Genomic DNA, 20,003 nt, shown 5'->3' on the forward strand with positions numbered 1-20,003 from the left:
TGTATTTTTCCTGTACTGGGAGAAAATGTTCTTAACCTAAAATAAAAAAGAAAAATGAATGCAGCCATCAGAGCCAAGGACTGGAAAGCTGCAGTATATTACATTTTTGTTCTTGGATTTACACCAATCAGCCATAACATTATGACCAGTAGCATGTAAACTCAATAATAACATTGATTATCTTGTTACAATGGCATCTGAAAGTGGGTGGGATATAGTAAATAAGTAAAACATGTGGCCTCTGAAGCCGTGTTGAAAAGGAGAGAAATTTTTTAAAAAAGGGTCAAAATGTAACGGCTAGAGAACAGAGCAACTCCAAAACTGCAGCTCTTGTGGGATGTTCCCAGTCTGCAGTTACCAGGACCAAACCGAAAAGTGGTCCAAAGAAGGAAAAGGGGTGAACCAGTGATAGGGTCATGGGCGATCAAGGCTCTTTGATGCACATGGGAAGTGAAGGCTGGCCTGTGTCATCGGATCCAGTAGAGGAGCTACTGGAGCGCAAATTACTGGGAAAAAAGTTAATGCCGATTCCCACAGAAAGGTATATAAAAAAAAAAAAAAGAAGAAAGAAGAGGGTGCACTGGCCTAGTGCATTATCCAACAAATGTTTATTTAAAAAAAAAAAAAAAAAAAAAAAAAAAAAAGTTAATTAAAGTCTACTCACAGAGGTCAGCCAGCAGGAACCAAGGCTAGGTCCCCCCAGTCGTTCCAGGCAGTCTGGGAGTGTTCAGCCAGCCATTGTGTTTGAAAAAGCACATTTAATCACATTTGAGTAGATTCCCCCCCCCCCCCCACCCCCATTTAATACTTTACTGGTTTTAAGAGGAAGAAAGGGCATACACTTTATCAACACCAAACATAACATATTATGCATGTCTATATGCTAATCTGATATACATATAAATTCATTTTCTTCCAAGACCAAGACCACGCACGCTAAATACAACAAAATCAACTATCTTATTAGAATCCACCCATTACATCAAGGCAGAAGTCATCTCCCACCCTAAGACCCCTTTCACACCAGGGCGTTTTGCAGGCGCTATAGCGTTAGAAATAGCGACTGCAATCCGCCCTAAAAAAGCTGCACCATTGTTTGTAGTGTGAAAGCCCCGAGGGCTTTCACACTACAGCGGTGCGCTGGCAGGACTTCAGGGAAAAGTCCTGCCAGCAGCTTCTTTGGAGCAGTGAAGGAGCGGTGTGTTTACCGCTCCTCCACCGCTGCTCCCCATTGAAATCAATGGGGCAGCGCTGTAATACCACCGGCAAAACGCTGCTGTTGCAGCCTATTTCCGGCGGTTTTAACCCTCTCTCGGCCGCTAGCAGGGGTAAAAGCGCCCCGCTAGTGGCCGAAATGCGCCGCAAATCCGGTGGAAAAACGCAGCTAAAAATAGCAGCGTTTTACTGCCCACGCTATGGGCGGTGATGTGTGAAAGGGGTCTTGAAGTACATCTCAGACTCCATCCTGGGGGATTCTATCTATAGATTACTAAACCCTCTCTTACCTCTCTATTTACAAACAAAAACAAACAAACACACACCTTTGAGTGGATTTTAATGGTTACCATTTTTTAATAAACATTTGTTGGATAATGCACTAGACCAGTGCGCCCTCTTTCTTTTATTCATTTCTGAAGCGCTGTAAGGACAACCTCAGTGCCGGGACAAGGCCATCTAGAGCCCAGGGCAAACACATCAAACTGCAGCTCCCCTAAGATGTATGAGCATTATGTGTTAAACACACCCCCCCCCCCCAAAAAAAAAAAAAAAAAAAAAAAAAAAAAACACACACACACACACACACCATTGTGCACTAATTTTCATACTTACCCCAATACAAATCTACCCCCTGCTAAAAAATTGCCACCTCCTAGTGCAAATCCTTACACCCCCCCCCCCCCCCCCCCAATAAAATTGAGCACTAATCTGCATGCTTACCTCCCAATTAGCACCCCCTCCCCCCCAACACCCCTCTCCTCAAATCCCTGCCACCAAGGAAGACACATGAAAAACTTTTTTTTTTCCCTTCAATTTTTTTGTAAAAAATAAAAAAATCCCAGCAGTGATTAAATACCACCAAAAGAAAGCTCTATGTGAAGAAAATAATTTGGGTACAGTATTGCAAAAAAAAAAAAAAAAAAAAAAAAAAATGGCCTGGGCAGGAAGGGGGTGAAAGTGCCTGGTATGGAGGTGGTGAGAGTGTCCAGGGGGAAAGAGATCCACTAGGAAAAGTATTGATGGCTTCCAAGGCTTGAACAACTCTCACCCAGAACCAAGCACCAGCTTCAAAAATCCAGGAGCCAACACTACACAGTCTGCATATGATGATATAGGTAACAAAGATGCATAATTAAACAGGAAAAAAATATATATATACACGTTAAGTTAAAGTGGTTGTAAATTCTTACATATACCCACTGAAGGGACAAGCCTCAGATAAAAACAAATCCTTCTACACCAGTTGTACCTGCTGATCTGCAACCCTCTACATTCTTCCAAAACACACAGATTAAAAAGGCCATTCCTCAGATCCAACAGGTGGGAATCTGACATCACACTGCACAGAGGAGAGCTGAGTGTAATCTGAAACCCGAGTGTAGGGAATGGACACCCCCCCCCCCCCTCTACAGTCTCACAGATAAACATGCACAGCTGGGGCTGTGAATCACCTGCTGTGTGCTGGAGGCAGGAGGGGGTGGTCAGGGCCCTAGGGATTTCTTGGGGTCAGCATAGACTGTCAGACTGAGCTCATGCAGAGAGCAGAGCGAGAAGAGAAAAGCTGGAAATCGCAGCTTTGGATTCAGACACGTACACACTACAGAAGGATATTCTTTGGTTATTTTACATTTTAGGAGGCTTACAACCATTAAGCTTGAAAAGATAATATTAAAATTAGGGTTGCACAGATACCGGTATCAGTGCCGATATAAAGCATTTGCCCTGTCAAGTCGCATGCCAAGTCGCTCCAACATGAACAAGGGCTTAACTCCTTTATTCTTCATTAAAATTGTTTTCCTGACAATTTATTTTTTGTGCACCAATTTTTTTAAATTTTATTAAAACTTTGTTCGTTTTAAGATATTACACCTTTACAGCTGACATGTAAATAACACAGTTGTAGCAGGTATCAGTAATTGGCATTAGTGAGTATTAGAAGGAAAAAAAAAAAAAAAAAAAGGGGGGGGGGGGGCAAGTAGTATCGGTGCATCCCAATTAATTAAAATACTACAGTGTAGAATATATACAGAGCAATGCGGTAAAACTGTGCAGTGTGGTCTAGTGGGGCAACTGCCACTTGTCCAGCCCTGGCCTAAAAAAAAAGAATACCTTGTAATCTGTCCAATATGCCAAGAAATTCCATTAAGAACGGGAATGAACACATTCATGGAAGATGTCATAGAAAACAAAGTCTCCTGCTGCCTGAACTATTTCCAGAATGAAAGGGACATGGAATGACCAATCCCTACACCAGCCTTTCTCAACCTTTTCAACACAGAGGAACCCTTAAAATAGTTCTCCAGTCTTGGTAAACCCCTGCTAAAAATTAGAAATCTACAACTCATGATACATTAGTGTGATGGTCAGTGAGAAGAAAGGTCCTTACACTTGTGGTCATTGGGAAGAATTACCTCCTTACAGAGAGCTAAAAAGATCAATGGCATCGGTGGGAACTTATCTGAGAGGCAAAAATTGCCCAATGCTGAAGGAACCCCTACAACCTCTGGAGGAACCCCGGTTGAGAATCACTGCCCTACACGCTGCAACAGTCAACCAATCCAGCCTCTGGCCTGCTGGGATATCCCTCTCCACCGATGCCCATAAGGGTAGTCTTAAGGATCAAAACTGGAATTGTAAGGATCACCAGGAAAAATAAGACATTGCCAGGACCAAGTGAAGTGTCAAAGAAAATGGCTTTCATTGAGGCATTACTCCCTGCCTACATTCATGCCACTGCACTACTTTGATGAGACTTGAGTGCCATAGTGAACTCTCAAAAGGTCACATAAAAGTCGCCTCTTAAATGTTATCAATGTGACAGTTGTGCAACAATCAAAGCCAAAGTTAACAGCCAAGTGGCACCCATCCAAAAGTTGCACCAAAGTCACAAAAAAAAAAAAAAAAAAAAAAAAAAAAAGGAGTCGCCGCACAACTTTGGAGACACACAAGTGTCAAAGGAATCTAAAGCTTGAAATAATTATGAAAGTGTCAGAAGGACCAAAAAAAAAAAAAATAAAAAAAAAAAAAGCAGTAAAGAGAAGAAGCTGAAGATGAGCAAATCAGAAACTGGCAAATGTCGGTAGAGGGAGCAGCTTAAGACTGACAAATCAGGAGGCCAAAAATGGAGGGGAGTCCTCCAAATTGGTCACCATATAAAAGACCGACCCAACCACTGAAGAGACCGATCCTGAGGACCTTATGGTTGGCTCATGTGAGCCTGAGCTTGTAGATTTGATAGGGGAGAAGAAGCAACTGCTCTCTTGAGAGAGAGAGAGAAAAAAGAAAAAGGAGTTCCATAGAAGTTGAGGCAATAGTACCCACCGTTAGTGACCGGATCAGAAAGATGAGCAAAAACCAAGGAGAGGCCCAAGAGGAAGAAGATGCAATTTACATCAAGGGGCATGGAGCAAAAACCACTATGGCAGAGCCAACATGCAAACTTTATTAACTAAATCCCACTGTGTGTGCTTTGCCTCATGTTCCTTGGCAGTACAACTCATGCAGGAGCAGTGCTAGCAATTAATGGATTGGGGAAAAATTACAGTGTTGTCAGATTCAGCACTTTGTATGAAGCAGTTCAGAGTTTCTCCTTTGAGGTCTGGGCCCCATTGTTGGTGTCATTGGGAGATATGGTGTCCCATCATTGGTGTTATTGGGCCTCATTATGAGGAATTTTGTCCCGTCATTGGGCCCCATTGTTGGCATAATTGGAAGGAATTGTGTCCCATCATTGGGCCTCACTGGGAGGAATTGTGCCCCATCATTGGTGTCAGTGAGGAGAGTTATGCCCCATTGTTGGTATCAGTGGAAAAAAATAGGGCGCTAGAGAAACAAACTACTATCTGTAGGGGTCCCAAGGGCAGCACAGTAAGTGCCAAAGGCCTGCAATGAGGCCACTGGGCTGTAGATAGGGGACCAGAGCTTTGCAGTGTACTCCGCTCAGACTTAACAACTATTATGCAACTGCTACATATCTCCAGACAGGTAAAAAAAAAAAAAAAAATTACATTTATATACAACGACCGACCCCCTCCCCGGTTCATGATTATCTTAATTATGGTGCAAAAAGCTTCAGCATGGACATCTTATGTACATGTGCAATGATGAGCAATTAAATTAAATAAGCATTAATACAAATGAAGACAAAAGTTCAAGAATCGCGTGCAACCTGAAGTTTAGAAGAGGAAGGTCCCAAAGCTGCCTTTACCATTCCACTTAAACTGATTATTGGAAATGGAGACAAACATCTCTTGGGATAGGATCTGGTCGTCATCAGCCTTGGTTATCCCCATGGCGCTCAGTCTCTTCTTGTGCATTATGGTCTTTCGTCTGGAATTGGCGGTCAGTTCAGTGGAAATGGTCTGGTTGCCATCGGCCTCTTCGCTAGCAGTGTAATCATCAGCTTGTTCTTTGGCAAGTAATGGGTTACACTCTCCTTCTTTGCTTGGGAGGTCAGTACAGCTTCCATCTGCCATCTCAGTAGTAGGGAGCTTCCCAGAATCCTCAGCGTTAATCTCCATTTGGTCAGCATTGTCTGACTGCACAGTTTCTAACTGGATTATACCTGTAGTCTTTCCATCCATTATGTTGGATTCAGGATCTTTAGCTAAAGGAAAAAGGGACAGTATATTCTTTTGTAAGATGAAGTTCACTCAATACCATCATTTTAGTAAAACAGAGTATCAGATATAATATGTTATTCAAGTTAAAGCCTTAATCCAGATATTAGACCATGTTACACCCCTAATTAGGGAATTAATAAAACCCACCCCCTTCCCTACCTGAATCTCTGGGTACATCTTCGGGCAGAAACTTAGAATGTAGATATCGGCACAGCTGTAGATGGCTCCGCCCACACAGCTCCATCATTCATTCCTGTCTGGGATCACTCCCAGTGAATTACTACATCTTCCATCTGCGACCGTGACACAGTGACTGTACTCTCCCACTTCACTTAGTCCAGTCGTACTTCCTATAGACCCATAACAGCAGGTCTGTACTTCTCTTAATTGTTGTGCATTTACAAATTTTTGTGCAATGGAGCCTGCAGAGAATCGTGCTTCTGGTTGGAGATCACGGTTGTTGCATTTACTAGATTTCCACAAAAGGGCAACTACCACTTGAAGTGTGAAGAGTTGTTACTTATATGAGAACTATTCCTGCATTGTGGTGAGATGTGGGCGTTTTGCTGATGTCCTGAGCATTCATTTTCATTTGCTCTAGCACTACAAATGGCCTCTGAAAAGCACCTCCGATTCATTGCAGTGTGCGTCTTTTCACACTGGGGTGGCGTTCTTGCGGGACGTTACGAAAAGTCCTGCAAACAGCATATTTGGTGCGGGGTTGGGAGAACTGTATTTAGCACTCCCAAAACACCCTGCCCATAGCAATGAATGGGCAGCGCTTCCAAAGCGCCTTAAAAAGCACTTTGAAAGTGACGCAAAACGTGACTTTACCATTTTTTGGTGTAAAAATGCCCCGCTAGCAGCTGAAAAGTGCCGCTAAAACAAGCAGCACTTTAACACCAACGGCCAGGCGCCTCGGTGTAAAAGAAGGGACAATATATGTTTTGCTTAAATGCTAATGCACACCTGGTTACTAATATTACCCTCACCAGTCATAAGCGCATTCAGCTGTGGGTCCATTATATATATAAAAAATAGTAATGTGCATTAATGGATGAATTTTATAATCACTGGTTTGCGCTGTGGTTGATTACAGCTTTTTTTGCAGCTTAAAAACGGCTGTCCATGTTAGTCTATGGCTTCATGCCCACCTAGGCGTTTTTGAGCTGCAAATGGCATAGGCGTTTTTAAGCTGTAAAAAAACCCAGGACCAGTGCGTTCCGTGGCGTGGAGCTAGAGCTGTAAAAACGCGAATCGCGGGAAAACGCGCAACATATTTTCTTTGTTTTCTGAGTGCTATAGCCAAGAGATGTGTTTCTTAAAAAACGCTACTTAACGCTAAAAAACGCGCAAAAACACCAATGCAAAACACGCGGTTTTTAACGACGATTTTTCCAGGCGTCAGAGCTAGCTTTGCAGCCAGTTTTTTAAAACGTCCGTGTGCATGAACTCTTAGAGGAATCGCAGGCCCCTGCCTGCAGCAGACCGAGGAATCGCAGGCCCCTGCCTGCAGCAGACCGAGGAATCGCAGGCCCCTGCCTGCAGCAGACCGAGGAATCGCAGGCCCCTGCCTGCAGCAGACCGAGGAATCGCAGGCCCCTGCCTGCAGCAGACCGAGGAATGGGAGGCCCCTGCCTGCAGCAGACCGGGGAGGCCCCTGCCTGCAGCAGACCGGGGAGGCCCCTGCCTGCAGCAGACCGGGGAGGCCCCTGCCTGCAGCAGACCGGGGAGGCCCCTGCCTGCAGCAGACCGGGGAGGCCCCTGCCTGCAGCAGACCGGGGAGGCCCCTGCCTGCAGCAGACCGGGGAGGCCCCTGCCTGCAGCAGACCGAACACATCTCAGGGAGCTCAAGGTCAAAAAGCGGAAGTTTTTGGGAAAAAAAATAAAATAAAAATCACTGTTTTTGTATAGTGATAGGTCATGAATTTATTTATGTAGATGTTTAGGTTACTCTGATAGGTTCACTTTAAGAGAACCTGGAGCATACCAGTGATCAAAACATAGCCATTTCTTTGTTTAAAAAAAAAAAAAAAAAAAAAAAAAAAAGTTTACCAGGAGGCCACCCCAGCTTTCCTTGTTATTGATACTCTATCCATTATGAGCAGTAATACTGCCAAGTTACTTCCTTAACCGCTTCAGCTCTAGAGGCGATTCAGTTCGCGTTGTGCGCTATAGAAATATCTCATTCATTCAGGTTTACCCACCTTCATGACCAGGCCAATTTTTGCACTGCATCACTTTAACTGACAATTGTGCGGTCGTGCGACGCTGTACACAAATAAAATTGATGTCCTCTCCCCCACAAAGAGAGCTTTCTTTTGGTGGTATTTGATTACCTCTGCGTTTTTTTTTTTTTTTGCGCTATAAACAGACCCAGAAGTGCAGAATAGTGTACGGGCTGCGCTTCCGCAGTAAAAGTATGTGGGGAGGTCGGCATCTGGTTAATGAAGATTGCAGAGAAACCGGAGTATATTAGTGGGCCTATTTTTTTTTTGCTGAGAAAAGGCAGTACCCTCTAGCGGCTTTTATGCAAAGTCTTCATAGCAACCAGGTTTGAACTAGTGCCACATAAAAACCAATTGCAAATGGCCTATTTTGTAAGTCAGATTGCCTGCCCCCCCCCCCCTTTAACAAGTTAGGGACATTATTAAAACATCACACTGACCCAATTTCCAGACAGAGTTACAGGAACAGAGCATGCAAAACGAAACAAGGGAAGAGTCACCTTCTTGATCTGGCCTCATTTTCTCCATTGTAGCAGTCGGCTTCACCAAAACAACAGCATAGCCCTCATTGTTGTGAATGACGTTGTGCTCTAGAATTATTTTGGGGAGATCGTAAACCTCGTCAATGAAGTCCTGATAAAAGAAATAAAGAAGAAATTTAGACAAGTAATCTGGAGCAATAAAAAAATAAAAATAAAAAATATAAGTTTTATTAAAGCCATGTTGAATTGTAAAGAACCAGACCTCATGTAATTATATTGTTGCTGTCCCCCTGGTCTTTGCAGCCTGTTTGCCGCACAATTTTGCATCAAAATCTTTTACCCCTGGTGGCCTCTTGCCTACGGACTATGGGCCCTGGCTTTTAAAAAGGGAACACTACTCTTTGGAAGGTGTGTGCCTGGGGGACCTTTAGAGTGGTCATGCTTTGGATTTGGGCCACGTCTCCCCGAAACACACAGATTTGGGTCCTTTGTGTCCAAACCAGCAATGACTGAGGAGCAGATGTTAATATCAGCTCAAAGCAACCTGATACTGGGGTCTACTGCGATAGTCTGTTTAACATGCCAAGTGTTAGTTGTTAAAATGTTACTAAACCTTAAAATGTTGTTTTTACCTTAATGCATTGTTTGCATTAAATGTAAAAGTTTTCAGTTTCTCTGTCCCCCCCCCCTCCCCCGTGTGAAGGGGAAGAGGGGAGAAGAGATCAGTGCTGTGCATGGCTGCTTCTATTCCATTTTTTCCCCCTCTTTATACAGCATTTGACAGGAGCCATTGGCTCTTGCGAATGTCAATCAGATGCAGTAAAAAGAAAGTGGGGGGCGGGCTCAAGTCCCGCTGTGCAAGTCTATGGAGCGCAGCTCCACAGAAACAGGTCAGAGTCTGCAGACCACGATCTCCCCATAGCCAGCGGCTGGCTATGTTAGGGAAGACGAAGACGACGAAGAAGACAAAGACGAGCCAGGATCACCACTGGGGACTCCAGAAGAGGAGGATTGGGGCCACTCTGTGCAATACCACTGCACAGAGCAGGCAAGTATAACAGGTTATTTTAATCAAAATACACACACAAATTATATTATTATATATATATATATATACACACACACACAAATTATATTATTATACACACACACACAAATTATATTATTATACACACACACAAATTATATTATTATATATATTATACACACACACAAATTATATTATTATATATATATTATACACACACACAAATTATATTATTATATATATATTATACACACACACAAATTATATTATTATATATATATTATACACACACACAAATTATATTATTATATATATTATACACACACACAAATTATATTATTATATATATTATACACACACACAAATTATATTATTATATATATTATACACACACACAAATTATATTATTATATATATTATACACACACACAAATTATATTATTATATATATTATACACACACACAAATTATATTATTATATATATTATACACATACACACATACACACACACACACACACATACACACATACACACACATACATATACATACATATACACACACACACACACACTTTTTTCCCGTGGGTGCGTGTTGTATGCTGATCCCTCACCGATTCTCTACGGCTTTCGGCTATTTTAGGGACAGGACATCCGCTCTGTATCTCGGCGGCACCATTTTTAAATGGCAAGCCTGCAACGACACTGATAAGGCTGCATTGATGGGCATTTAAATGTAAGTTTTTTTTTTTCCTTAAACTTCCCTCCTAAACTTGGGGTGCGCGTTATACGCCGATAAATACGGTATTTGACTTTAGTAACACTTGTCTCTTCCACTGTGTGCCTCCTAGGCGTGCATTTCCATTGTTAATGGAGTCGCCTATTGTTTCTGTCTCAGTTGCTCATCTCCTGCAGATGTGATCAAGATGGTGTCCACTTTTACCTTGTTATCAAAACATTGTGGGATGGTTATGTGTAATGGCTGTATATCCACGGGAGGAAGATGGAGGAGGACACACAGTAAAAAACTCGCAACCCACAAAACTACAAAATGTTCCAAGAGCCACATGTAGCACAGCCCATTGAATGCGACAGGCTGTCCTATGCGTGTCACAGGAAAACACGAGCCATAAAACGTGCGCTCCCACTATACGAAGTGTAAATCGGGCCTGAAAGTGAAATTGGTGCATTAACACAAGAACAATGGAGGCTCCATTCACATCAGTCTTTCCTTGCATTTCAGAAATGCGCTGCACCAATAATCACAGTAAAAAAAACGCACCAAGCTCCGCTCTTAAAAAATAAAAATAAATTCTGAAGCTTTATTGGGGCAATTGTGTGTAGGGCAGCCCATTCAGGTTCACGCTATGCAGAGATGTGTTTCTATGCAGAGAGTGTTTCTGTCCACTCCCTCCGATGTACTTGTATAAAGATGGCCATACACTATGCAATCTGATTGCACATCGTGTATTTAGTGAGAAGGGTGATCACTGATTGCTTGCATTTCATTTAAAAAACGGGCAGCTGGAAATAGGTAGGTAGGAGGGTGGATGATGTGGGGTGTGTGCGCGCTGAGGTCAGCTGGTCAACTCCTTCCTGTGTCATGACCTATAGTCTGACCAGGAAGTAAGGCAGAACTAAGTGGTTTGGAAACATTGATGAGGACAGTGAAGTGTCGGTAGAATTAATGTAAATTTTTGCAAAAGAAGTACATTAATGCTATATTGGTGCATAGGGGAGCTGGAATTTAGAAAAATATAAAAAGGGTGAACTTGCCCTTTAATAATAAAAACTTTGCCCGAGTCTATAGTGATCTTAATTGGTTAGACTATGATGGTGCAAAATGCTAGGGAATTCCTTATTCCCAAAATAGAATAGTGCCTGGTATGTACACCAAGTTACTCATGTGCAGCCCAGTGTACATTCAGAACAAAATGCCAACAAGTAGGGAGAAGCATTTATGGACTGAGGCGGCAGTCTCTTCTGCCAAAAAAAAAAAAAACTAAAAAAAAATAATAATAAGTGTGTGTATTTGTCAGCATTTTTTTTTATAACAGGTATTTAGTGCCAGTTTAAAAAGAGGAGCTGCAGTCTGATCACAACCTGATATAAAAACAAAATCTGACCTCTTACAAGTTGCTGCATCTACTTTGGCAACTGCTGTATGCATTTGTGAAATACTTACTTGCCGCAAATAAATAAATAACAGTGCAGATTTTTTTGGTGGCAGCCATTGTTAGTGTGGGCATGTGAAGCCAGCGATGATATGCTTCTTTGTGCTCATGCAGCTGGCTACCCAGTATGCGTCCATGCAGGGAAGACATTGTGCAGCTCACATTGTTTATAACAGGTTACCATAACAATGGCAGCATCAGAGAAATTTCCTGGCCCGTTATGGTAACCCAATATATCAACAGGGAACCTCCGGCAGCGAATCCTTTATTCTATAATGGTGCCTAACTCCGCCTGTAATCGGGTAATTTCAGCTTTGGAAAGAACGAGATGCTAGAAGCAGGAGGAGGCCCGTAGACTCCTGGGATTGAGGACACAGATATACCTAGGAGTTGACAAATCCTTGACGTACATCGATGCGGTGGAGGGGACCGAATTTTTTTTTTGACCTTTTTAACCACCTCAATACAGTGCACTTACACCCCCTTCCTGACCAGACCAATTTTCAGCGCTCTCACAGTTTGAATGACAATTACTCAGCCATGCAACACTGTACCCATATGAAACTTGCATCCTTTTTTTCCCCACACAAATAGAGCTTTCTTTTGGTGGTATTTAATCAGTGTTTTTTTTTTATTTATAGCACAAAAAATTAAAAAAAAAAAAAAAAAAAATTGTGAAAACAATGCCTTTTTGTTTCTGTCATAAAATTTTGCTCATTAGTAATTTTTCTTCATAAATTTTGGCTACAATTTATACTGCTACATATCTTTGGTAAAAATAACCCATATTTGGTCTTTGTGAAAGTTAGAGAGTCTACAAACTATGGTGCCAATCACTGAAAATTGATCGAATCTGATCAGGCCTTCAGTACAAACAGGTGTATCTAATTTCTTGAGACACTAACAAGTCAGTAACGACACTAACAATCGTGCGCATTCCCTGTTTAAATGGGAGGCCGTCATATGGTGGCCTAGCGCCACAAGAGCCGCGCCGCCTGGCCGTCATTTGACAGTCAGCAAGCAGTTAATAAATACACTAAGGCTGCTTTCACACTGGGGCGGTATTCAGGCGTTACAGCGCTAAAAATAGCGCCTGTGTAGCGCCTGAAAAAAAACGGCCCCTTTCTCTCCAGTGTGAAAGCCGGAGGGCTTTCACACTGAAGCGGTGCGCTGGCAGGACGGTGAAAAAAGTCCTGCTAGCCGCATCTTTGGAGCGGTGAAGGAGCGGTGTATTCACCGCTCCTACCCATTGAAATCAATGGGACACTGCGGCAATACCGCCGGCAAAGCGCCGCTGCAGTGGCGCTTTGCGGGCTTAACCCTTTTTCAGCCGCTAGCGGGGGTTAAAACCACCCCGCTAGCACCCGCAGACCGCCGCTAAAACGACGGTAAAGCGCCGCTAAAAATAGCGGCACTTTACCGCCGACGCCGCTCCCGCTGCAGTGTGAAAGCAGCCTAAAAAGGCAACAGCCAAACAGTAAATGCTGAGGTATCAACAATTTACTGGGGCAAAGTTGTTCAAGAGGGTGAAGCTCCGCTTTAAGTAGTGGTATAGTCTTACCATGGGCATACAATGGCACAGCTTACAGTTACATAGGCCCTTCTTGGACTATAGTATTGCAGCACATAAGAGGTAATAGCTGCTTCCAGCAAAGCCTAATATCTCAGATGTTTTGTCTCACGGCAGATTCCCTTCAGGTGTCAGGTCTGTGCCCTCGTACCTTGATCAGAATGCCGTCTCTGCAATGGTGGATTCCATTATCTGTCAAGCTGCAGTTACTTCCAGGATAGATCTCTAGGCCGGCTCCCTGAATGAGACACAAAGAATTAAAAATGCATGGCTGCTGGGTCATTCCTCCTGATAAGATGCTCAAAAAAATAAGTTAAAAAAAATAAATAAAAATAAGTAAAAAATAAACTTACAATGTATGGTGTTATTACATTAACATTTACAGCCCTAGAGTACCCATAGAAATTACAATCTGATTATACAATCTCTAAAATCTTTATTATCCTACCAAAACTATGTAATCTGAAGGCAAATACAACCTATTCAATTTGAATTCAATGTGCAGGCATTTACATTAAAATGTTACTAAACCCACAACAGTGAAATCAGTCTGTAGATGCAGTACAGGATGCTTGTTATACTCCCTGTGGAACCTAAGGGGTTAACACTGCATTGTTTATAAAAAGCTGTTTGATCCTGTCTTCTCTGATCCTCCCCTTCTTCCACGGACTCCAAAATGGTTCGGATAAGACAGTTACTAGAGTCAGGTAGAACATACTCAGTTTGGTGTGTAATCGCGAGAGTTTTTTTTTTTAATCTCGGGAGAGTGCATGTGATCAGCACAGGGCCAATCAGCACTGTCCAGGCAGAGGGTCAGGGGTCCTGCATCCTGATAGGACAGCCAGTGCAGTGTGAAAACTCCTCCCACATGCTTTAACTAGCTACTGATAGAAGTAAAAAAAGACTGCTATATACTACTGATGAGAAAATGTATTTAGTAGTTTATATTTACTAAAATCATTGCATTTCCATGTTCTGTGTACTGCGGGAGACCAGATCTAGTGAATGCAGGGTCCTTGGTTTAGGAACACTTTGAATAGTTGGTGGTAGATTTTAAAGATGGTGTACAAACTGTATAGTGCATGATCAGCTCTCAGCTCATATAAATCAATGGGAGAGATGAGTGCTGCATGTCTCCGAGTGTTCAGAATAGGTGGTTGTAACAGTGGCTCAGTGGTAGGCACTTTTGCCTTGTGGCACTGGTTCGAATCCTGGCTTGGACACTATCTGCATGTTCTCCCCGTAATTCTCACACACCAAAGACATGGTGGTTGGTTAATTTGCTCCTGTATAGATTGGTCCTAGGACATGCATGCAAACGGTGTGACCTTGAGGGCAGGAACTGATGTAAATGTAGAGTATGTAAAATGCTGCATACATTGTTAGTGCTGTATGAATTCCTAATATACAAGTAGCTGTAAAGATGGGAGGAAGTCTACCTTTGCTCCATACAAGTCACAATATCGCATCACCAATTCTGCCGATTTCTTCACTGTAATGCCAGTGGTGTCACACTGAAAGACGCAGTTCTCCAGCTCAGTCTTCCCTCCAAGGACACCTAAAATCAGAAGGCAAAGAAATACCAATGAGAAGCTCCACATAGCCAATAATTAGGCAGCGGAACTCACCAAGAACAAAATCAGTGATAGTCTACTCAAACCAGTGTGTGTAAATGAGACATGCATGCAATTAAACCTAAACACCAGGCAGATCAAAAATATACAAAAGAACGTGTCTCCATTTCTACATTAGTAAAAGCCTTGTTTGATGCAAGCAGTGTAAGTACCTTTTAAATTTGGTATAAACCTGCTACAACTTTGTACAGCAGAGCTCAGATTGAGATAGGGAGAAGCAGCATGAGGAGCCAACTGAATTGTGCTGCGGTGCTCAATTGCTAACAAGGGACATGCCAATAGGAAGAGAGAACAAAGTGACAGTGATGCGTTTCAGTCCACTGCTTGTACTTTCACTGGCCAGGCAAAGGCTGAGACAGAATCCCTTACAGGTCTTGTTTCTTAGGTGCATCAGAGGAATATATATTTTTTTTATTAGACATGACTTGCTGTGTGTTGAGTTATTTTGAGGGGACAGCAAATTTACACTGTTATACAAGCTGTACACTTCGGGGCGCTAAACTTCTGGCTCAGTTTGCCAAGGTGATCTGCAGAGGGATCAAGACCCAAAACAATGGAAATACTCAATATCAACTCTGGGTAGTTCTGTTCTAGCAGCAGATAGCAAACTTACTGACAATTCCTTCCACGGCATTGTGCTGGATCAGCTTTACATTGGAGATTTTAACACTGGGACCGCAGCATTCCACAAACTTGTCCCCTTTCCCTTTTTTCTCAATAATGATGTCATCTGCCATCCCGTAACCTGGAAATGAAATGATCTTTATTTATTATCGGCCAGATATTGGTCGATACGATCCCACATTATGAGATTTTTTTTTTTTTGTTTGTTGTTTAGTGTTTTTTTTTCATGTTATGTGAATATGCAAATTAAATTAATTTTGATTATCAATTGATTATGTTTTCTTTGTATACTTTTTTGGATGAACTACATGATTCAGTATACTACCATCAAGGGAAGGTGTCCTTTTGTCCCGTTTTTTAGCTATTGTTCTGATATACCCATAGATATAAAAAATGATGTATGAGAGATACAAGGGGTGGTTTGTGGAGATTGATTCCAGCTGAATGTAATTGATTAATGACAGATGTGAGCTATAAGCCTTTGTATGTGAAGTTGGTTAAAAAATTTTATTGCAGGTATGTGGTCATGAGGAAGGGTGAGATCATGCTTAGCCCGAAACATCACCTGAATTATACCTGATGTGATGTCAATTTTGTCAATAAATTTACTTTTGTTTGTGCAGCAATCCCTCTTCTGTATATGTATGCATATGTATATATACATACATACACAATAAAAATATCCATAGACTCGTAATGCACAGGAATATTAGACTGCAGTTTGTCTTCATACAGAACAGTGCTTACCAACGGCTCCGGTAAACAAAGGTCACGCAAAATTAAAGTGCGCTTCCAGGGTAGGTTATCTCCAAAAAGAGGGGGGGTTTGAGGGAAATTATATACATATACACACACAACATAATACTGAACTCTTAAGCAAATATCGCCTAAATACATTTCTCACGTGTATCCTTTCATGAATCTCTGAGCTTTGTGTATTTCTTCCAGATCTGTGCAGTTATCCAGTGCGAGATTTCCTGTAATAAAGGGGGTCTCTCCCTCCCTCTCCCTCTCTCCCTCCCCTGTAGTGGGTGGAGTCTACTGGCCCCTCCCACAGCTCTGCTCTCTGCACAGGCCATGTACAACAGTGAAGATGTCGCCACTACATTTACAAAGCAATATGAGTTTATAAGGGCATTTGGTGCACACAAAGTAAATCTATACCCTTTGCAGATAGTGCAGAATAGATTTAAAATAAGTTTGTGTGCCCAGTGTTCAGTTTTAAAGTAGTAAGAAGATACTAAACAGCAACGTATCTTACAACACACGTGCATCTAGCATGAAATTAAGCAGATTTTTTTTTTTTTTTAATTAAAAACATGTTAGGTTATATTTACTTGCATTATGCAATCATTCGTGCACAAAGCAGCCCTGATCCTCCTTGTCAGGGGTCCCCCCCACTAGCACGCCTACCTCCTTCTGTCTTAGAGTAACCCCCCCCAGCAAGTCGCTTGCCTAGAGAGGGTACTCATGCGGGCTTGCTCCAGAGTCGCATTGTGTGCATCTATTGCCACACACAGTGTGGCTTGACCCCACCCTGTCACTGGATTTGATTGACAGCAATAGCTCTCTCTGAGTCCAGTGAGAAAGGAGAGAGCTCACAGCACCGCTGCTCTGGGGCACAGCGCTGGACCAAAATCAGGCTTAGGTGAGTATTTAGGGGGTGAACCTCAGGGGTTGACTGACAACTCATGGGGCCCCCGGGCAACAGGAGATTATGGAGCCCCCAGGCAATCAGAGATTATGGGGCCACACAGTATACACAGACAGGTTTCTATTGGCTGAGAAGGTACTGGAGTGTTGGGGCAGCTATAATCTCTGGATTTTTAGACCAAAAGGATGTCGGTAAGGGACATTTCAGAGACAGATGTAAGAAACAAAACAAAAAAAAAAATGGAATTACGTACCGGTAATGTCCTTTTCCAGGAGTCTTTCAGGACAGCCACCTTAGAGAGACACCGGCTCCTCCCCTCTGAGGAAACACCGCCTTCATTTTCATGATTTAAGCCTCCTCCTCCCTTCGTTCCTCAGTTCTTCCAGAGTACCTCCGGCCAAACTGGGGAGACACAAGAACACGTCAAACAAATAAACTTTTTAAGTCTTACCTGACGGCCTCATGTAATGAGTTCCCGATGATCTGCAAACAATTTGGGTGGGAACCGGTGCTGTCCTGAAAGACTCCTGGAAAAGGACATTACCGGTACGTAATTCCATTTTTCCCCAATCGTCTTTCAGGACAGCCACCTTAGAGAGGATAAGCGAGTACATTACCTTAGGGTGGGACCACTGCCTGCAGTACTATACGGCCAAAGGCTTGTTCTTTGGCTGACAGAAGATCCAGTCTATAATGTTTCACAACCGTAGAAACACTGGACTACGTTGCAGCACTACAGATCTGTGCAGGAGATGCCCCAGCCCACTCTGCCTGAGAAGTCGCCACTGCCCCGGCTGAGTGTGCTCTAACCCCAACTGGAGGACCTAACCTCCCTGTCACGTACGCCTGTCCAATGGCTAACTTAACCATCTAGCTATCGTACGTTTAGAGGCTTTGGAACCCTTCCTAGCCCCAGAAAACAACACAAAAAATGAATCAGATTTCTTGAACTGACCTTGTGCAATCCAAATAATGAAGAACACATCTTTTAGCATCTTAATCTGTGAAACATGTGTTCCTGTTCTCCTACTGGATTCGAACAGAAAGTAGGTAGCACAATCTCCTGTATTCTTATGGAAACTAGAGGCTACCTTAGGTAAAAAAGGTGCCCTAATAGAAAGGGCTTCGAGTCACTTACTCTCCCTGCTGTAGTGATTGCCACCAAAAATACAGTTTTGGGAGTGATCAATCTTAACGAGCAAGGTTCTAACGGCTCAAAAGGTTCCCTTGTGAGAACCTGTAAAACTAAAGCAAGATCCCGACTGGGAAGGGGGCGACCAAAGGCTTGGTCTTCACCTACTTAAGGCTCTGAAGAACCTTACTATCCCAAGGTCTGACATTAGAAGTCTATTCAGAAACACGCTTGAAACGGATACCTGACTCTCCAATGTTTCGGGGCTAACCTTTTATCTGCCCCTGACTGCCGGACCTCTAGAACGGCCCCCGAGCTGTGCTCCTTGAAGGAGTTCTCTGAGCACCAGCTATTGAACCGCCTCTATACCCTCAAAAAAATGGTCTGAGCTTCCATTTACCTGCCATTCAAAAGAGTGGCTACTAACAGTCTGAGACCCCTTTGCCATTCGGAACTTCCTCAGTAGCCAAGCTGCAAGGTTCCACCTGGGGGCAGCAGATTGGACACTGGGAAAAAACCCAGGGGAGTTCCACCGACAGGCCCTTAAGAATGGAGACCCACGGCCTCCTGGGCCAATGTGGTGCGATTAGAAAGAGTCACCAGAACTTCCTCAACTCTGCAGGAATCAAGACGGGAATCAGGACGGGAAGGGGGAAAGCATAGCACCTAGAGAAATCCTAAGTCTGTGCTTAGTGCGTCTGCTTCCGACATCCCATCTCCCCTGCTCATAGAACAGGAGATGGCTTCTTTCGCGTTTTCCCTTGGGGCAAAAGAAGTCTATCGAGGGCATCCCCCTCCCCCGGGTGATCATTTCGAAAACGTCCTGTTTGAGAACCTGGTTGCTCTCTCCCCGCGTTCTCCTGCTGAGGCATCTAATACCTGAATTTGCTCTCCTTTCCACCGGATCACTGGAAGGACAGGAATTTAACATTTGGCCCATCTGAGGGTGGCTTTTCGCTAAGGCCCTTAAGGCTCTGCTCCAGAAGCCCCCGTTTTATTGACGTAAGCCACTGCCAAGGGATTGTCTCCATGACTGCTACCTAATGTCCCCAGAGCACTCTCTACGGGGTCCTGAGAACCAGATCTACTGCTCTCAACTCCCTCCAATTTTGAGGGTCTCTTTGACTCCCTCCTTCTTGGATATTGGCCAAATCCACTCTAGGCCTTGTGACAAACATGCTCCCCTATCCCACCAAAGGGACTTTAAAATACAGGCTATGTAGTATTATCTCAATGCTCTAAGTCGGTTACTCACTGCTACCTTGCCAGCACGGGACTGTCAGCTGTGACCTTTGCCATTCGGTGATCAGTCATGAGCTACCGTGCTAAAGCTAGCAACAGAGACCCTCGTGATTTGACACAGGGTGGACTAGAACTCAGACATACGCAATCCAACCGCAGACTGCGCCTTTGGGAGACGGCGCGCATTGTCACACGCCACCGCTCCTGGCTTCTTTACCTGAGTTAGAACCGAAAACAAAGAGTCCTAAGGCCCTCTACTGTGGCCCCAAACCTTCAAGATGAATAGCTTGCAGACGACAGTAACGTAACCCCGTCCACTGAACAGCTAGGAGCGTGGATGTCAGTAAGCTCAACCTGACCCTCTTTACTCAGGAAGGTGACCCCCTTGGGAAGAAGT

At 43.3% G+C, this 20,003-nt stretch overlaps 1 protein-coding gene across 2 annotated transcripts in view; it reads right to left on the minus strand.

The window, feature by feature from the left end:
• Window positions 1-4,239: 4,239 nt before the first annotated feature.
• SHCBP1 (SHC binding and spindle associated 1) overlaps window positions 4,240-20,003 on the minus strand; it is a 29,752-nt gene continuing 13,988 nt past the window's right edge. Inside the window, exons 9-13 of one of the 2 annotated variants that reach the window (XM_077452378.1) lie at window positions 15,568-15,699; window positions 14,760-14,878; window positions 13,472-13,558; window positions 8,569-8,701; window positions 4,240-5,824 (exon numbers count right to left, since the gene is read on the minus strand). In XM_077452378.1, the coding sequence (XP_077308504.1) occupies window positions 5,394-5,824; window positions 8,569-8,701; window positions 13,472-13,558; window positions 14,760-14,878; window positions 15,568-15,699 (902 nt within the window). In that variant the 3' untranslated portion in view covers window positions 4,240-5,393. The remainder of the gene's footprint in view (window positions 5,825-8,568; window positions 8,702-13,471; window positions 13,559-14,759; window positions 14,879-15,567; window positions 15,700-20,003) is intronic. The other variant, XM_077452385.1, reaches the window with a different exon arrangement.

This window comes from Lithobates pipiens, unplaced genomic scaffold (assembly GCF_037356315.1).
Source record: "Lithobates pipiens isolate NorthernLeopardFrog02 unplaced genomic scaffold, aLitPip1_a1.2 Scaffold_10, whole genome shotgun sequence".
NCBI lineage: Eukaryota > Metazoa > Chordata > Amphibia > Anura > Ranidae > Lithobates > Lithobates pipiens.